This window comes from Mandrillus leucophaeus, unplaced genomic scaffold (genome assembly GCF_000951045.1).
Source record: "Mandrillus leucophaeus isolate KB7577 unplaced genomic scaffold, Mleu.le_1.0 Scaffold29, whole genome shotgun sequence".
Taxonomy (NCBI): Eukaryota; Metazoa; Chordata; class Mammalia; order Primates; family Cercopithecidae; genus Mandrillus; species Mandrillus leucophaeus.
This window is the reverse complement of record NW_012103031.1, coordinates 2361129-2376940: the sequence shown is the minus strand read 5'-3', so window position 1 is coordinate 2376940 and position 15812 is coordinate 2361129. Positions and strand designations below refer to the sequence as shown.

At 51.0% G+C, this 15812-nt stretch overlaps 1 protein-coding gene across 1 annotated transcript in view; it reads right to left on the bottom strand.

Moving 5' to 3' along the window:
* Positions 1-1391: 1391 nt before the first annotated feature.
* The window catches only part of SMURF1 (SMAD specific E3 ubiquitin protein ligase 1), an 80347-nt gene continuing 65926 nt past the window's right edge, over positions 1392-15812 (bottom strand). The window contains exons 14-19 of the mRNA XM_011985835.1: positions 14744-14922; positions 12684-12821; positions 10974-11094; positions 9448-9649; positions 6999-7083; positions 1392-4641 (exon numbers count right to left, since the gene is read on the bottom strand). Of these exons, the coding sequence (XP_011841225.1) occupies positions 4542-4641; positions 6999-7083; positions 9448-9649; positions 10974-11094; positions 12684-12821; positions 14744-14922 (825 nt within the window). The 3' untranslated portion in view covers positions 1392-4541. The remainder of the gene's footprint in view (positions 4642-6998; positions 7084-9447; positions 9650-10973; positions 11095-12683; positions 12822-14743; positions 14923-15812) is intronic.

Sequence of the window (15812 nt, the reverse complement as noted above, 5' to 3'; positions counted from 1 at the left end):
TTTGAGACGGAGTCTTGCTCTGTCACCCAGGCTGGAGTGCAATGCCGCAGTCTCGGCACACTGCAAACTCCACCTCCCAGGTTCAGGCAATTCTCCTGCCTCAGCCTCCTGAGTAGCTGGGACTACAGGCGTGTGCCACCACACCCGGCTAATTTTTGTATTTTTAGTACAGACAAGGTTTCACTGTGTTGACCAGGCTGGTCTCGAACTCCTGACCTCGTGATCCACCTACCTCAGCCTCCCAAAGTGCTGGGGTTACAGGCATGAGCCACAACGCCCGGCCCCAAGACCATATTAAAAGGATTATTCACCAAAACCAAGTGGAATTTATCCTAGGAAGGGAAGGATGGCCCAACATAAGAAAATCAATGTAACACATCACATTAATAGAAAAGAGGGAAAAAATCATGTACATCTCAACTGATACAGAAGGGCGTTTTACTATAAACATTCCCTCTGTGATCAGAAACAAGAAAAATATTCCCACTTTTACCACAGTTTTTCAACATTGTACTGGAAAAGTATAAGCCAGAGCTAATAGATAAGAAATAAAAGGCATCCAAGTTGGAAGGAACAGGTAAAGCTATCTCCTACAGAGAGAAAATTGCAAAGAATTCACAAGAAAGCCACTAGAGCTAGGAAGTGAATTTTTGCAGTTTTGGGGTACGAGATTGACAAACAATGCAGTTATGTTTCTATATACTAGCAATGAATATCCACAAAAGAACTTAAGAAAGCAATTATGTTTATAATAGCATCTAAAAGAATAAAGCTAACCAAGCAGGTGCAAGACTTGCCAGTTGTCTGCTGAAAACAAAATACTGTATAAAGAAGTTAGAGAGGCTGGGCACGGTGGCTTATGCCTGTAATCCCAGCACTTTGGGAGTCCGAGGCGGGTGGATCACCTGCGGTCGGGAGTTTGAGACCAGCCTGACCAACATGGAAAAACCCCATCTCTACTAAAAATACAAAATAAGCCGGGCGTGGTGCGCGTCTGTAATCCCAGCTACTCGGGAGGCTGAGGCAGGAGAATCACTTGAACCCGGGAGGCAGAGGTTGCAGTGAGCCGAGATTGCACCACTGTACTCTAGCCTGGGTGACAAGAGCAAGCTTCCATCTCAAAAAAATAAAAATAAAGAAAAATGAGGGGAAAAACGAAAAGATAACCAGTGCGCAAAGAAATTCTAAATGTTCTCAGTCCCATGTTTTTGCTTGGTAGAGCACTTTCAACCCACTGCCATATTGTCATTAGTTTCCCTTACAATTCTATCCTTAACTCTGTCCTTTTCCCTTGGAAGGCCCTTGCCAGTATTCCTGCCTACACACTTCCTTTCTTGTGGGTTTGCAAAGACACTGGAATCTCATTTCCACACCAAAATAACAGACGCCAAAAATGTAAAGTCGTGAGTTTATTGCATATGTAACAAAATGAACCTGACCTCCTGGGCCCAGCCTGCTGTACAATCACTGTTTGTTTTGTGTTTCCAGCTGGTTCCATAACCACATTAAATAGAACTAGTATTTCATTAAATACTTTTGATTTTGACATAAAACAGAACATTAGTGTACAACTTTCACAAAATAAATCAGCGATAAAAACCGTGGGAAGGATAACAAGGATAGCAGCAATACTTAAAAACAAGACATTACAAAATAAATTAAAAAATACATTATAAAGTGGTTGAGAAACAAAAATAAACACATTTTTAAAATCCATACTATGTTTCGGGAAGGCTGCCGTGCGGCACACACCTGGCTGCAGATGGCGGGTAGGGGGACATTTTCTCTGCAGAAGGCCTTTCCTGACATCTCGGACTGGGTGACCACCTTAATCGGAATTCGGACCATATGTCTGAACAAGCTCAGGGGTCGAAATTCGATCTGGTGGCAGATTCTCTTTTCAGAACTGGAGAGAGCCCTTTTCCTGTCGCCCCGGGCCTCCCAGGCAGCCTCAGCTCTTCCTACCAAAAGCACTGGCGGAGTGGTGTTTGCTACATCCCTGAGTGTCGGCTGACGGCCGCTGGTGAGGGCAAGCCTGAAAAGCCGGGCCCCTGAAGCATCTGGGCAGAGGGGCAGGGGGCATGGCTGGATCGCCTGGGACCACCGAGAGGGGCGACACAGATCACACGTGAATGGGCTTCGCGCGGACCCAAAGTCCAACAGTCGGGAAACTTTTACCATTTGCTTGCCATATTGAGTTCTTTGGGGTGGTTCAAAAGGACCAAACAAACCATCGTAGAAACTGAAGGTTCTGGGAGTGCGATGCCACCGACAGGGAGGCCTGTTTGGAAAGAGTGAACCCGAGCTCTGGAAAGGTCTGCGACACTCACACGACCGATGACAAGGCGGCAAACCCACACGCAGGTGGAAGTGGAAAAGCAGAGACGGGGGCCGGGACGGGAATGCCATGTGTCCGCCGGGGCCACCTGTGGAGGACCCGGGACCCAGCCCTCTGGCTCTGGGCTGAAGCAACACCCGGCACGAGAGGCAGGGCAGCACCGACCAGCATGGGGCTGGCGGGTGCAGCTGCTAAGGCTCGCCCCCGACTCCTCCCAACAGCAAAAAGGTAGTTTTAAAGGCGTCAAATGCAACATTCCTGCTTCAAAGTCTTTTAAACCATGAGACCCTGGTTTCCTTCCTAGTTACTGCAGATTTTGGATACCACCACCAGGAAAATCAGGTGGGGCCTCCAACCTCATCCCGGAGGCCGCTTCAGTTCTCAGATGGATGTCTCTTCTGCCTCCCGTGGGTTAGGCTCGTGATAGAGAGTGGGCTCTCCGGGGGAGGGCTGTAGTTTTCACTTCCTCACCTTCAAGAGGAAGATGCAAGGAAAGGCTGGATAGAGCCACTGGGAAACGGGCTTCTAGAACACCTTCAGGAAGCATCATGGTGAATGAGACACAGGATGCGCCCACCCGGGGGGGCAAGGCAGAGCTTTTCAAAGAGGCTAAGCCCACCATTAGGCCTGGACTTCTGGAATGGGGGATTAAACTTTCCTCCTGCAGCAAACCTCGTTTGGCAGCCCTTCCATTCTAGAACCTCAGCAGCCCAGAAGTTAACAGTGACAAAAAGAACAGATAAAACCGTTGTCCACAAGGTCCTTCCCAGGCCATCTCAGACCCACAGCGGGATCCCAGAGACTTCAACAGCAGTGAAATGTCTTGCTCATCGATTACCCTGTACTTGCCCCCACCCCAAACAAAAACAACAAAGAAACCATACAGGAACATTGGTTGCTGCTGCTGTTTTCTGCCCAAGTTCAGCTACTGGAAATCAAGCCACTTTAAGATAAAACACTGTTTGCCTTCTGTGCAAACTGGAAATGGTGTCAGAAACTTCCAGTCTAGGCTTGCTTCTGGCCTTGCTGATCATACGAAGACATCTGGGCAAGTGAACCGAGTAGCAATCGTTAGTGTCACCAGCTGCCACTGGGAAAGGGGCCACATGAGGCAGTGTGGAGCCGTCCCCCTCTGCGGTCACAGGTTTGCGTCCACACCCTACTTTTTGTAGAACAGTATCTTTGGGTGGATTTACATCATCGAGGTTATCCTTTCACCATTGCTTTTAAGCTAGTTCGCACCAAGCCAGCAGCTATGATAACACAATTTTGTTAGTTTAGCTCTTAGCAGTTGCCGCATCATGGTTTACTAATATTTTAAGTGACACAGTTGATGCTCTTCTATGGACAACAGTGGCACAGAGGTCACAGCTTTGGGACTGACTGGTTGGCTCTAGGGCTGATTTTGGTCTGCTCTTTTCTACACTCCGTGACATGGTGTTTTCACTGAAAAGAAAAGTCAAACTGGACAGATAATGCAGCAAAAGGGGCCCTTAAAAGATGGTTTTTCTCTACGTAAAAAATTATCAGCCAAGATACCCAGCAAAGAAATATCCTGGCTCCAGGAAAAGCTGCTCCAATTCCTTCTCCTTTCAAAGGGGAAACACATTTTGACTCAAGCTTCCTGCTGTGGCAGAATTCCAATAAGCATACGTTATGCAGTTATTTTTCAGTTGGAAATTCATCTGCTGCCCAGAACAGGCTGCTGGGATGTGAAATCTGGAATCTGAGCTCTGGTAAGATATCTAGCAGCTGCTCAAATTGAAAAGGGGCCTCAAGGCTATTTGAGATGGAACAGCGGGGATAGCCACCAGTTCCAAACCCTCAGCCAGCCACACTCAGTCCCCTAACTGTGGGCTGATGCTCCCGTAAAGAGCTCAGGGCCATGAGCCTTATCACCACATGGGTTGCAACCACAGCAGAATATCCTGTGTGACCAAAGCCAAAGGCTAACCCTGGCTGCATTTTATTGGATGGGTGATGGAAGCGGGTGGGAGTACTATAATAAAGGAGAGATATATGGGTGGGAGCCACCAACAAAAGTCCCCCATCCCCCTCCCCCAACAGAAAGGAGAGAGACAACCCTTTCCCCTCAGGTGATCTGGAATTCCAGGGCCTCTGCCAGCTTTGCAGGAGGCGCACAGAAGCTGGATGCTTTTGGTCTGGTGGCCATGAGCTAGACTCTGTTGCCTTTGGTTGCTTTTCACTCCACAGCAAACCCGCAGGTCTCCTCCACGGCTGTCAGCAGCTTCTCGTAGAGCTTCTCATAGGACTCATATGGTGGAATGTCGATCCGGTTAAAGCTGAAAAAGGACAAAAGAGTGAGAGTCACTGGGTGGGCAGTCCAGCCCTGGGACCAACCTCAAGGCCAAGGACAGGCAGTGAGAAGTGTGTGTGGGAGGGGAGAGGAATGGGGGGCGGGGCAGGAGTGGTGGTGAGTTCTCCATGTCCCCCTGTGCTTTTTGCCTCTAATACAAAGATTTGTAATTTGTTTTTGCTTTTTGGTAGAGACAGGGTCTTGCTAGGTTCCCCAGGCTGCTCTCAAACTCCTGGCCTCAGGTGAACCTCTTGCCTTGGCCTCCCAACATGCTGGGACTACAGGCCTAAGCCAGTGTGCCCAATCAACACACAGTGAAGTAAGTCTTGAGCCTTGACAACCAAAACATCACCAAATTACTGTTCACGGCTTCTATCAGGACAAAGCTCTCCGCTTGTTTTTGTTTGTCTGTCTGTGGGAGAAATTCTTTCTCTGTGCTAGGAATGCCTCTTTGGCAGCCCGTGTAACCCAGACTGGCTGTCAGGCAACGTCACCACTAACGATGTATTGCGTGTCTGTCTGTTCCTCTGGGACTTGATCTGAGACCAAAACGGGGCAGTCTGGAAAATTCCTTGCAAAAACAAAATCTCAAAACTAGTAAGATGACAAATCCTTAAAAGATGAAATGAATACTCAACTTTTGACTCGATATTTCCAGGGAGAAACTCGTTTCCAGTATTTGTGCAAAGAAAAAGACATCCTTTAAGAAGCTACTGTAGCAAACCAAAAAGTACAAAATTGTGACCCAGAGGACGTACAGTGACTTCCTGGCTTCCTAGGGTAAGCAGTTATGGAGGGTGTCTGTCTCTACAGAGCTGGGTTCCAGGGTGGGCCCTCTTTTTTCTGTGCTTCAGACCATACTTTCCACATGCATCTAACACCAAGCACTAAACTGCTAAAGGACAAAAGCCTTGTGAGGAGGTGCGCAGCCAACATGGTGCGTTCCCGTAACGGATGCCACAGCCACGCTCGGAGCAGGACCCTGGCACCCACCACCACGGTCCAGGACCAGCTGCATTACCTCATTTCACAAGTGCGGAAAACCAAGTTAGAATATGAAGTCACTTGCCCCAAACCACATGTCAGAGGGTGTCACAGCTAGCATTTGATCCTGCATCCTTGGTTTCCAAGACAGGAACCTTCCATCATCTCACTGGGCATCTCAACAGCATCTAGAACTGGTTCCCCCAAGGAAACGCGGCTACTCGTCTCAATGGATGGTTCCAGGACAAAGTGCGTGCCAGTGACTGGATTTTTAAACCATACAGGAAATACTCTAGTATGGAGACTCATTTTTAAGTTAAAATTTAGGAAGAAAATATTTGCAATAGACAAGGTGTGTGTGTCATAAGCAGGAGTCCAAGAAGATGGGGACCCAGAAATGTCAGCTAAAGTGAAGACCAAAACTAGACTATTTTCCTTACCAACAGGTGTGTGTACATAAGACCTGGCAGAGAGGAAGATTTGAGCCTGCTGGAGTGGTAGCCACACTCCACTGAAACACCAATGTTAATTAATGACATGGCTCATAACAAAATTAGTTTCATAAGATACTGTGACAACCTTTCTGTGGCATGCTGCAAAGTACTCGTCCCATCTGACACAAGCACTACTGCCAGTCATTGAGACTTGGCATAAATGAAACAGAGTCCTACAAATCAGAAAACAGCTTTAAAAAAATAACATGAGGCCGGGCTTGGCGGCTCATGCCTGTAATCTCAGCACTTTGGGAGGCCGAGGCGGGCAGATCACCTGAGGCCAGGAGTTCCAGACTAGCCTGACCAACATGGCGAAACCCCGTCTTTACTAAAAATACAAAAATTAGCCGGGCGTGTTGGCAGGTGCCTGTAATCCCAGCTACTCGGGAGGCCAAGGCATGAGAATAGCTTGAACCCAGGAGGCAGAGGTTGCAGTGAATCAAGATTGTGCCACTGCACTCCAGCCTGGGTGACAAAGCAAGACTGTCTCAAAAAAATAAAAAACTAAATCAAGAGAAAAATATATATTTAAATTATAGGTTATATATACTGTAAGATTTTATGTTAAGTTTAGCAATAATGTTGGCCCTCTTATAGATATTTTGTTGCATGGCCAGTAAAGCCACTCTATACAGCGTTGTCATGTTGGAGGAAGAGTCGCTTGCTTGAGGGCTTCAGAATTGGCATTCAACTCTCAGATTTCTCCTTGTGTCTCAGGTGCTGTGGCTTTTGAGTTTTGATGATGACAGAAATATTTTAGCAGAGACTCCATCTCCAAAAAAAAGAAAAAACAACAAAACGAACGTGAACGTCAGCATCCTCCGGGGCTCCCAGGACGCTGTGACTTCCTGGCCGCGGTGCTTACCAGGTATGGGCCTTCGGAAGGTTGTCTGTGTTCGCGTCTATCAGGTGGATGGTGAACAGCCGGGGCCCTGCCGCGCCTGTAGAACCTTACAAGACAACATTCTAGTTAATGTACTTCAGAGGCACAGCTGTGGCACTTCCCGGCCACACGGCCCCCAGGAACCAGGGCCCTGACCACGTTCCCACCCCTACACCCAGGCAGGCTGTCCTGTGATAGGGCCATGAGGTTCCCAGGCCCAGTTTTAGGACATGCCTACAATGGCCATCAAAGTGAAAACATTCAGACATTTTTTTGAGACAGGGTTTCTGTTGCTCAGGCTGGAGTGCCGTGGGGCAGTCTCGGCTCACTGCAACATCTGACTGCCGGGTTCAAGCAATTCTTCTACCTCAGCCTCCCAAGTAGCTGGGATTACAGGTACACACCACCACACCTGGCTAATTGTTATATTTTTAGTAGAGACGGGGTTTTGCCGTGTTTCCCAGGCTGGTCTGGATCTCCTGGATCGCCTCAAGTGATCCACCCACCTCGGCCTCCCAATGTGCTGGGATTACAGGTGTGAGCCACCACACTTGGCCAAAATTCCAACATTTTAGAATATCTTGCAGGGGGCAGAGCAAGAACTGCTAAGGCCCCTCCTAAAGTGCACCCTGACCATAAGCCTGCTCCAGACAGGCTCCCTGAGGGTCAGCGCTGTTTGCACCCACCCTCTGGAACAGACGACTTGCCCACCAGTTCTGTGGGGCAGGGTGAGGCACCAGCCCCTTCTTCCTCAGGTCTTTCCAGACTCAGCCCCAAGTGAGCACCAGGCTGGCCAGCAGCCACCACTGCTGCGGCAAAGACGGCTAGCTGACAGGGCTGCCGGGCGCCGGGAAAGGAGGGCACAGAGGTCACGGGCCTTGGCTCTGCTGCCCCTTGCTCCTGTGTATTCACAGATATTCCTTTCAAGCTGGGCCAAGGTCAGTGGCAGGACAGGAATCCAGGAGCAATGAGGACCAGCAGAGACACCATCTTTCTGTTGGGCAGAGGGTCTCAGAGTGCAGCCTCCTGCTTCCTGGGGACCTGGGACAGGAAGGTGGCTCCTCCCCCTCGCAGGCCACACCCTCCAAGCCCCAACCTCCTGGGGAGTCAGGACAGGCTGCGCCAGGTGGGGGGCTTCAGAGACCTCCTGCAGGGCCCTGGCCACTCTGCCCGGCCCTGCCACCCTCCCACAGCACCAGCACTCCTTGTTCTGCACTGTGACCCTGTTCACCTCTGACCCACCTTCTAGACACTTCGGGGACACTGGGCTAAAGTCTATCCAATTATTGGGGGATGAGTGAGACCCTTATGACGACAGGGACCATCTCTAAGCGGGAACATTTAGCACGCGGACCTGCTGTGGGCAAGACAATGGCACCATGAGAAAAGACTTGGTCAGGAAGCCTGGATTCCTGCCCTGCCTCGCTGTTCACACCTGCCTGTTTCTTCCCCTTGGGGGGATAATAAATCCCATGGCCTCAGTGAGTCTCGGCTTCCTCATCCATGGGATGGGGCTAATAATCCTCGTCAGCCAGGCTCTCTGGGTTGTTGGGAGAACGGAATGAGAAAGGCTTTGTAAATGACAGGCACCAGCACGCTCTGGGAGCAGCTGTCATGGTCAGGCTGGTCAAGCAGACAGAGGCTCCCAGATGGGAGTGGGGCTCAGCCTCGAACCCCTTTTTATTCAGGCCGGGCCCCTGGCAGCAAATCCATAGGCAGAAGTCACAATGGAAAAGTCGAAGGCGCCCTGATGGCTAAAGCCGACTGAAATGGAATTAACCTCCTTTTACTCAGCGAGGCAGAGGCAATATTCTGTGTTCACAATGTGTCTGTGTGTCTATCCACATTTACAGTTCAATCAGCTAAATTTCAGTATGGTGACACCGTGCACCTCACTCCTTCCAGCAGCATCCCCTCCGAACCCTCAGTGTAAAAGATGAGACATTAGGCCGCCGGGCCTACAGGCAGACGGGCACCTTTCCCTCAGTGGCTTAAACAGAGTGAGCATGACATCATCTTTCGGTGTGGTTTGTGGCTAAACAGGGGTTCATGTGCAGCTCCAGGAGCCACTGAGACTGGGGGCGGTTCCCCCAGAGCTCCCTCCCCAAGGGTCTTGGCTAAGCCGGCCTCACAGACACTCTGAAGGCCTCTGCTGGCCAGACCCTCTTGGCTTTCTGGAAGCAGTGAGGAGGGGGAATCCACGTGCCCTAGGGTGGCTCCACAGTCTCTGCTCAGCGGGGCCCCACACCTGCTCACACACGGCCTCTGCAGGGCAAAGCATTGGCTACTGGAGAACATTCCTTATGCCATTTTCTAGCACACGTCTCAGAAAAACATCCCGGCCACCCTCCAGCTCTTCGGTCCACAGCCTAGTACAGAACACAGCCCCCACAGACGCGCCATCGAATAGCCCCGCCTCCACGTCAGTCACCTTGCAAAGCCTTGAAGCCTTGGAGCGGGACCCGCGTGGATCCAGTCACAAACTGCAGGAGCCTGGCCCTCCTTTCTTCATCGAACGTCTCCACCGCTTGCCAGAACCACCGCACAATGTTGCTGTCGGCCACACAGTGCTTCAGCCGCGTGTTCGACTTCCAGTCGTTCAAGTCTATTTTATCCAGGCCGCCTATGATCAGCTGAGGTGGTGCAGAAAGGTGAGTTACTTCCAAAATGTATAAACCCACGTCAGGATGCGCCTCCCAGGTACCCGACATACACACGAGTGAAAAGTCGGTTCCCAAGCAAAGCAGCAGCTGTGTCTAAATAAACTAGGCAGACGCTGAGATGGGAAGAAAGCTACACGCAGGAGGCCTGTGGCACATGCTTCCGTCTGCTGCCTCCAGACGGGTCTCCAACCCCAAGGACCACATTGCACAGCTGCTGATGGGACGTTGTCTTATAACCAAAGCGGGGTTTTTGCTCTGCATGGGTGAACAGTATCAAAGCACCAACGGGTGACACTGAACAGAGCTACCACCATGAACAAGGGCACGTCCCAGGGTCTCTCCAGGACACTCAAGGACATGTGGAGTTTCGAGTCTGAAGAGAGGAGAATTCCGCAAGAGTCACGTGGGGCTGGGGCTGATGGGGCGTGTTTGTGCAACTGGCTTAAAAAGTTCACCCCCTGCTAGGTGCGGTGGCTCACGCCTGTAGTCCCAGCACTTTGTGGGGGCCGAAGTTGGGCGGATTGCTTGAGCCCAGGAGTTCAAGGCCAGCCTGGACAACATGGCAAAACCCTGTCTCTACAACAAATACAAAAAGTAGCCAGGCATGGTGGCGGGCACCTGTAGCCTCAGCTACTTGGGAGGCTGAGGTGGAAGGATTGCTTCAGCCTGGGAGGTCGAGGCTGCAGTGAGCCACGATTGTACCACTGCACTCCAGCCTGGGCAACAGAGCAAGACTGTCTCAAAAGAAAAAGAACACAAACGTTCACCCCAGAACTACTGCTCCATCCAAGCTCTTGGCTCCCAAGCTCTCCTCACTGGCAGCAGAAAAACTTGGAGAACAATCTACAAGGCTTGAGCTGTTTGGCACCAGAGATGGAGAAGGGCTGAATGAATCACCGTGTTCAAGCACATGCAGTATGACTAGAGAATACAATAGCCCCTTGTTCTTAGTCTAGGAACAGCCAGAATAAAAAGCAGTAAGTTACTGCTGTGGGAGCACCTGGTTTTCCCCCCCGCTAGATACCCTGAAAACAAGGGAAGCCACAACCACCTTGACCAGTTTTCCGGGAACTATTCAGATTTCCTACCGCCAGGCAGACATCTCGCCGGTTACCAACCAGCATAAACAGCCTCTTCTTCCCACTCTCGCTCTAGTCTGGGAACCCCAGCAGCTCCTAGGCTGACTAGGAAACGGCACGTGCCGCCCCTCGCAGCAAGGATTTAAAACAGGCAGACGCCAGCCACAAGGGAGCCCCCGAACGCCCTGGGTCAACTCCGCATGGCAGGCACCTACCTCCAGTTCTTTCTGGTCAAAAGGCTTCAGCAGGTGTTGAGGGATGAGCTCATTGAATCCCTTCTGCAGAGCTAGGAACTGGGCTTCAATTCCTCTCATAAACCTCCAGTTTACATACAACCTGGAAGAAAAACTCGCAAGTTGGATGCAACACCAAGTGGATTTTCCACCATGGGCAGGCTTTTTTTCCTTTCCTTTTTCTTTTGGAGACAGGGTCTCACTCCGTCACCCAGGCTGGAGTGCAATGGCGCAATCTCGGCTCACTGCAAACTCTGCCTCCTGGGTTCAAGCGATTCTCCTGCCTCACCCTCTCCAGTAGCTGGGATTACAGGCACCCGCCACCACGCCTGGCTAATTTTTGTATTTTTAGTAGAGACGGGGTTTCACCATGTTGGCCAGGCTGGTCTCGAGCTCCTGACCTCAGGTGATCCGCCCACGTCGGTCTCCCAAAGTGCTGGGATGACAGGCGTGAGCCTCCGCGCCCGACCTGTGAGCAGGTTCTGATATCACAGTCTCACAAACATGGGAACACACTGGGCTCCCCCCTCAGATCTCTCCACCAAGACAGACAAACACCACCAGCTAGTAGTACCAAACCTTGGCATCACGTTAAAAATGACTCAGTGCGTGCCCTGATTTATTCCGATTCGCTCCTGAAAACAGGAGGATTGAACCTGAACTGTCACATCAATTGCTGCAATTTGAAAGCATGTTCTGGCCAGGCACGGTGGCTCACACCTGGAATCCCAGCCCCTTGGGAGGCCGAGGCTAGAGGATCGCTTGAGGCCAGGGGTTTGAGACCAGCCTGGCAACATAGCAAGACCCTATAAAAATGTAAACAATTTTTAAATGTGTAAAAGTGGCTGGGCGCGGTGGCTCAAGCCTGTAATCCCAGCACTTTGGGAGGCCGAGACGGGCAGATCACGAGGTCAGGAGATCGAGACCATCCTGGCTAACCTGGTGTAACCCCGTCTCTACTAAACACAAATAAAACTAGCCGGGCGAGGTGGCGGGCGCCTGTAGTCCCAGCTACTCGGGAGGCTGAGGCAGGAGAATAGCGGGAACCCGGGAGGCGGAGCTTGCAGTGAGCTGAGATCCGGCCACTGCACTCCAGCCTGGGCGACAGAGCGAGACTCCGTCTCAAAAAAAAAAAAAAAAAAAAATGTGTAAAAGTACATTTGAAAGTACAGCACAGGACAGCGTGGCACACAGACGTGCCCACATAGTTCTCAGCTGCAAGTGCCGAGGCCTGAACATGGATTTGCCTCAAGTTAGGGATGGAAAAAATCTGAGAGGGTGGCTTCGTCGGACTGAGCACCGAGACCCTCCAAAGCCACTGCTCTCTCCTTTGCCTCTGACCTCTGCATCCATAATTAGGTGGTCACTGAAAAGTCCTTCCCTACATGGGCTCTGTCCCTCAGGCCAGGCTGGCCCCATCAGGGCCCCTCCAAGCAGATCCCCGATGCTGCTGCTGAGCTGTCGGTTTCTGAAAGTCGCCTCTGTTCATGTGATCTGATCACAAGTGCCAGCCATCACACAGCGAAGGAGCTACAGCAACTAAACGCAGGCTCAGCCACGCCCCAGGCACCTGGCCGTCCCCCACAGGCGACTAAACGCAGGCTCAGCCTCGCCCCAGGCACCCGGCCATCCCCCACAGGCGCAGGCTCAGCCTTTCCCCAGGCACCCAACCGTCCCCCCAGGTGGCATTACCGGACGTATTCTTTCTTGTTCTCCTCTGTGACCGGCACATTTCTGCCATTGGGTTTCAGTTCATGCTGAAGGATCCGTCCGAAGGCGTTGTGTTCCACGCAAAAGGTGTGGTCCAGTACAGGCGTGATGTCGTTCTCTCTGTTGAAATAAGACAGGAGGATGTAGGTTAGAGCTCTGCCACCACGTGGGGTCATTGGGTAGACAGACAACATTTACGACTGCCAGACCCGGGGCTGCAAGAGAGGACAGGCTCGGGCAGACACAGAACCTGTGTGGGGGTGGCACAGCGACAGGTGCTGGAGGACCTGGAGACCACAGCTCTGGTTCCAGATGTCCCCACTCCTGGCTTCCACAGTCATAGAAGGCGGGGAGCAGGTTGCTCTACCATCCTGTGGTTTCAGGAGACCCACACCCCAGCTGCTTTGTACGCTGAGTGTGGGAGTCCCAAAGGCAGGAATGTGAAGAGGTATCAGGGTCAAAGGGAAATTGACCTGGAGATGAAGCCACGCCAAGAAAATGTTCTCGGCCAGGCACAGCAGCTCACACCTGTAATCCCAGCACTTTGGGAGGCCAAGGTGGGCAGATCACAAGGTCAGAAGATTGAGACCAGCCTGGCCAACATGGTGAAACCCCATCTGTACTAAAAATACAAAAAACTAGCCAGGCGTGGTGGCAGGTGCCTGTAGTCCCAGCTACTCAGGAGGCTGAGGCAGGAGAATCACTTGAACCTGGGAGGCGGAGCTTGCAGTGAGCTGAGATTGAGCCACTGCCCTCCAGCCTGGGCGACAGAGCGAGACTCCACCTCAAAAAAAAAAAAAAAAAAAAAAAAAAAATACCCTTCTTCCCTTAGAGGCAGCCTTTCCAAACGCATCAGTTCAAACACAAAAGCACTCGAAAGGGAAAAGTAGCTCTTGAATCTGCCATCGTTCTTGAGCCATAGGCAGAGTGGAAGATTTTCTTTTTCTTTTTCTTTTTTTTTTTTTTTGAGACAGACTCACTCTGTCATCCAGGCTGGAGTGCAGTGGTGTGGTCTCAGCTCATAGCAATCTCTCCCTCCTGGGTTCAAGCAATTTTCCTGCTTCAGCCTCCCAACTAGCTGGGATTGCAGGCACATGCCACACCTGGCTTCTTAAAATTTTTTTATTTTTAGTAGGGGCGGGATTTCACCATGTTGGCCAGGTTGGTCTCGAACTCCAACCTTTGACTTCAAGTGAAAAGAACAAGTGATCTGCCCACCTCGACCTCCCAAAGTACTGGGATAATAGGCATAGAGCCACTGCACCCAGCTCAGTAGAAGATTTCCTACCCGATCCCCAGAGTCCCCTCTTCAAGTTGGAACACATGACACTCGGGACACAACCAGGAGGCCCCGACTCTGACTCACCCACATCCCTCCATCTGCCAGAGCCTGATCTTTTGTCCCCTTGAAATCTGCAAGGACCCGTGATAGTCACGGTTCATCTTGTCGCTGCCTGCTGCTCTTAACAGAGTGTTTAGAATAATTCCAAAGGACAGGTAACTAAATGTTCATTTTGTTTTGATACTTGCTTGGCCCCTGTGTAGGTTAACTGGAGACACCCTGAGTGTCACACACACCCCACAATGGGCCTGGGGAGTGGCCTGTTAACATCTGGGATCTTACCTTCATCATTCAAGGAAACAATCTAGTCCATGAAGAGAAACCTGTCCAACATCACGAGGAAAATAAGTCAACTGAATATTTTTACTAGATCTGGTGGTTTTTTTGGTGGTTGTTTGTTTTTTGTTTGTTTGTTTTTTGCTGTAATGGGATCTCGCTATGTTGCCCAGGCTGCTCTCAAACTCCTAGGCTCAAGTGATCTGCCCACCTCAGTCTCCCACAGAATCTCCTTTTCTGTTTCTGGTTATAATACAATGGTTTCTTTGTGTCTCTTCAATTTCACAATGATCCCCAAAATAAAACACACACACACACACACACACACACACACACACACAGAGGCACACATGCATGCACACAGTAGACACGGTGGTTCGTGTACCCTAAGCCAGGTGACCGTGCACCGTCAGTCAATACTTACAGGATCCACACCAAGCTCTTATGCAGCTCCGGGTCCACGGATTCCAGGTCTGAGAGCTGGATGGGCTTCCCCAGCAGCTGCTTATAGAAGGGCACCGTGAAGCCCCCATTGATGTAGTGTCCGTGGAACACAGCCAGCCCCATGATCCGCCCCACAAAGTGAAAATAAGACAAGTGGTCCTGTAGGGGGCACCAGAGAACACGAATTTGTCAGCACAATGCCGGCCAATGTGGAATCTCGCTTCCCAAGAAGTGCTGTCCCCAAGCTTCTTGGGAAAAGTGTCCCAGAGGCAGCCAGACCTACTGACTCAGGGACTCACAGGCCCCGCTGCTGAGCAAGTGAAAGAAGGCTGCTTGTGTAGCAGAAATTTACCTAGATTCGCTGGACAACGTTTTGTATGCTCTCAGGGCCAACACCTCCTCAGAAGGGCCATATAACTGGCAGAGGAGCCCCGTGTTCCGCATTGACTGAGAATTTCACCTTGGTGACAACAGAGAATTAAACCAAGCCCGGGGCCTTGACACTGTAGGGCCTCGGCACCATGCTGGACGCATGCCCAGGAAGCCAGCCCTGCGCTCCCTCCCACGGCATGAGAAAGAAAAGGGCAAGTTCCCTTCCTCCTCCAATCCAGAACGAAAGGAAGGGAGGGAGGGAAAAGAGGGAGGGAGAGAAGAAATGCTAAGGGGGAAAAAAGACCACAGGAAAATATGTATGAATAAGCCAAGTAAAATAACAATTCTAGGCTGGCTGTGGTTGCTCACGCCTGTCATCCCAACACTTTAGGAGGCTGAGGCAGGCGGATCACCTGAGGTCAGGAGTTTGAGACCAGCCTGGCCAACATGGCGAAACCCCATCTCTACTAAAAATACAAAAACTAGCTGGGCGTGGTGGCGGGCGTCTGTAATCCCAGGTACTCAGGAGGCTGAGGTGGGAGAATCCCTTGAACCCGGGAGGCAGAGGTTGCAGTGAGCAGAGATCGCGCCACTGCACTCCAGCCTGGAGGACAGAGCAAGACTCTGTCTCAAAAAAAAACAGAACCATTCTAGAACCAGAGCCGTTCTGGCTTTTT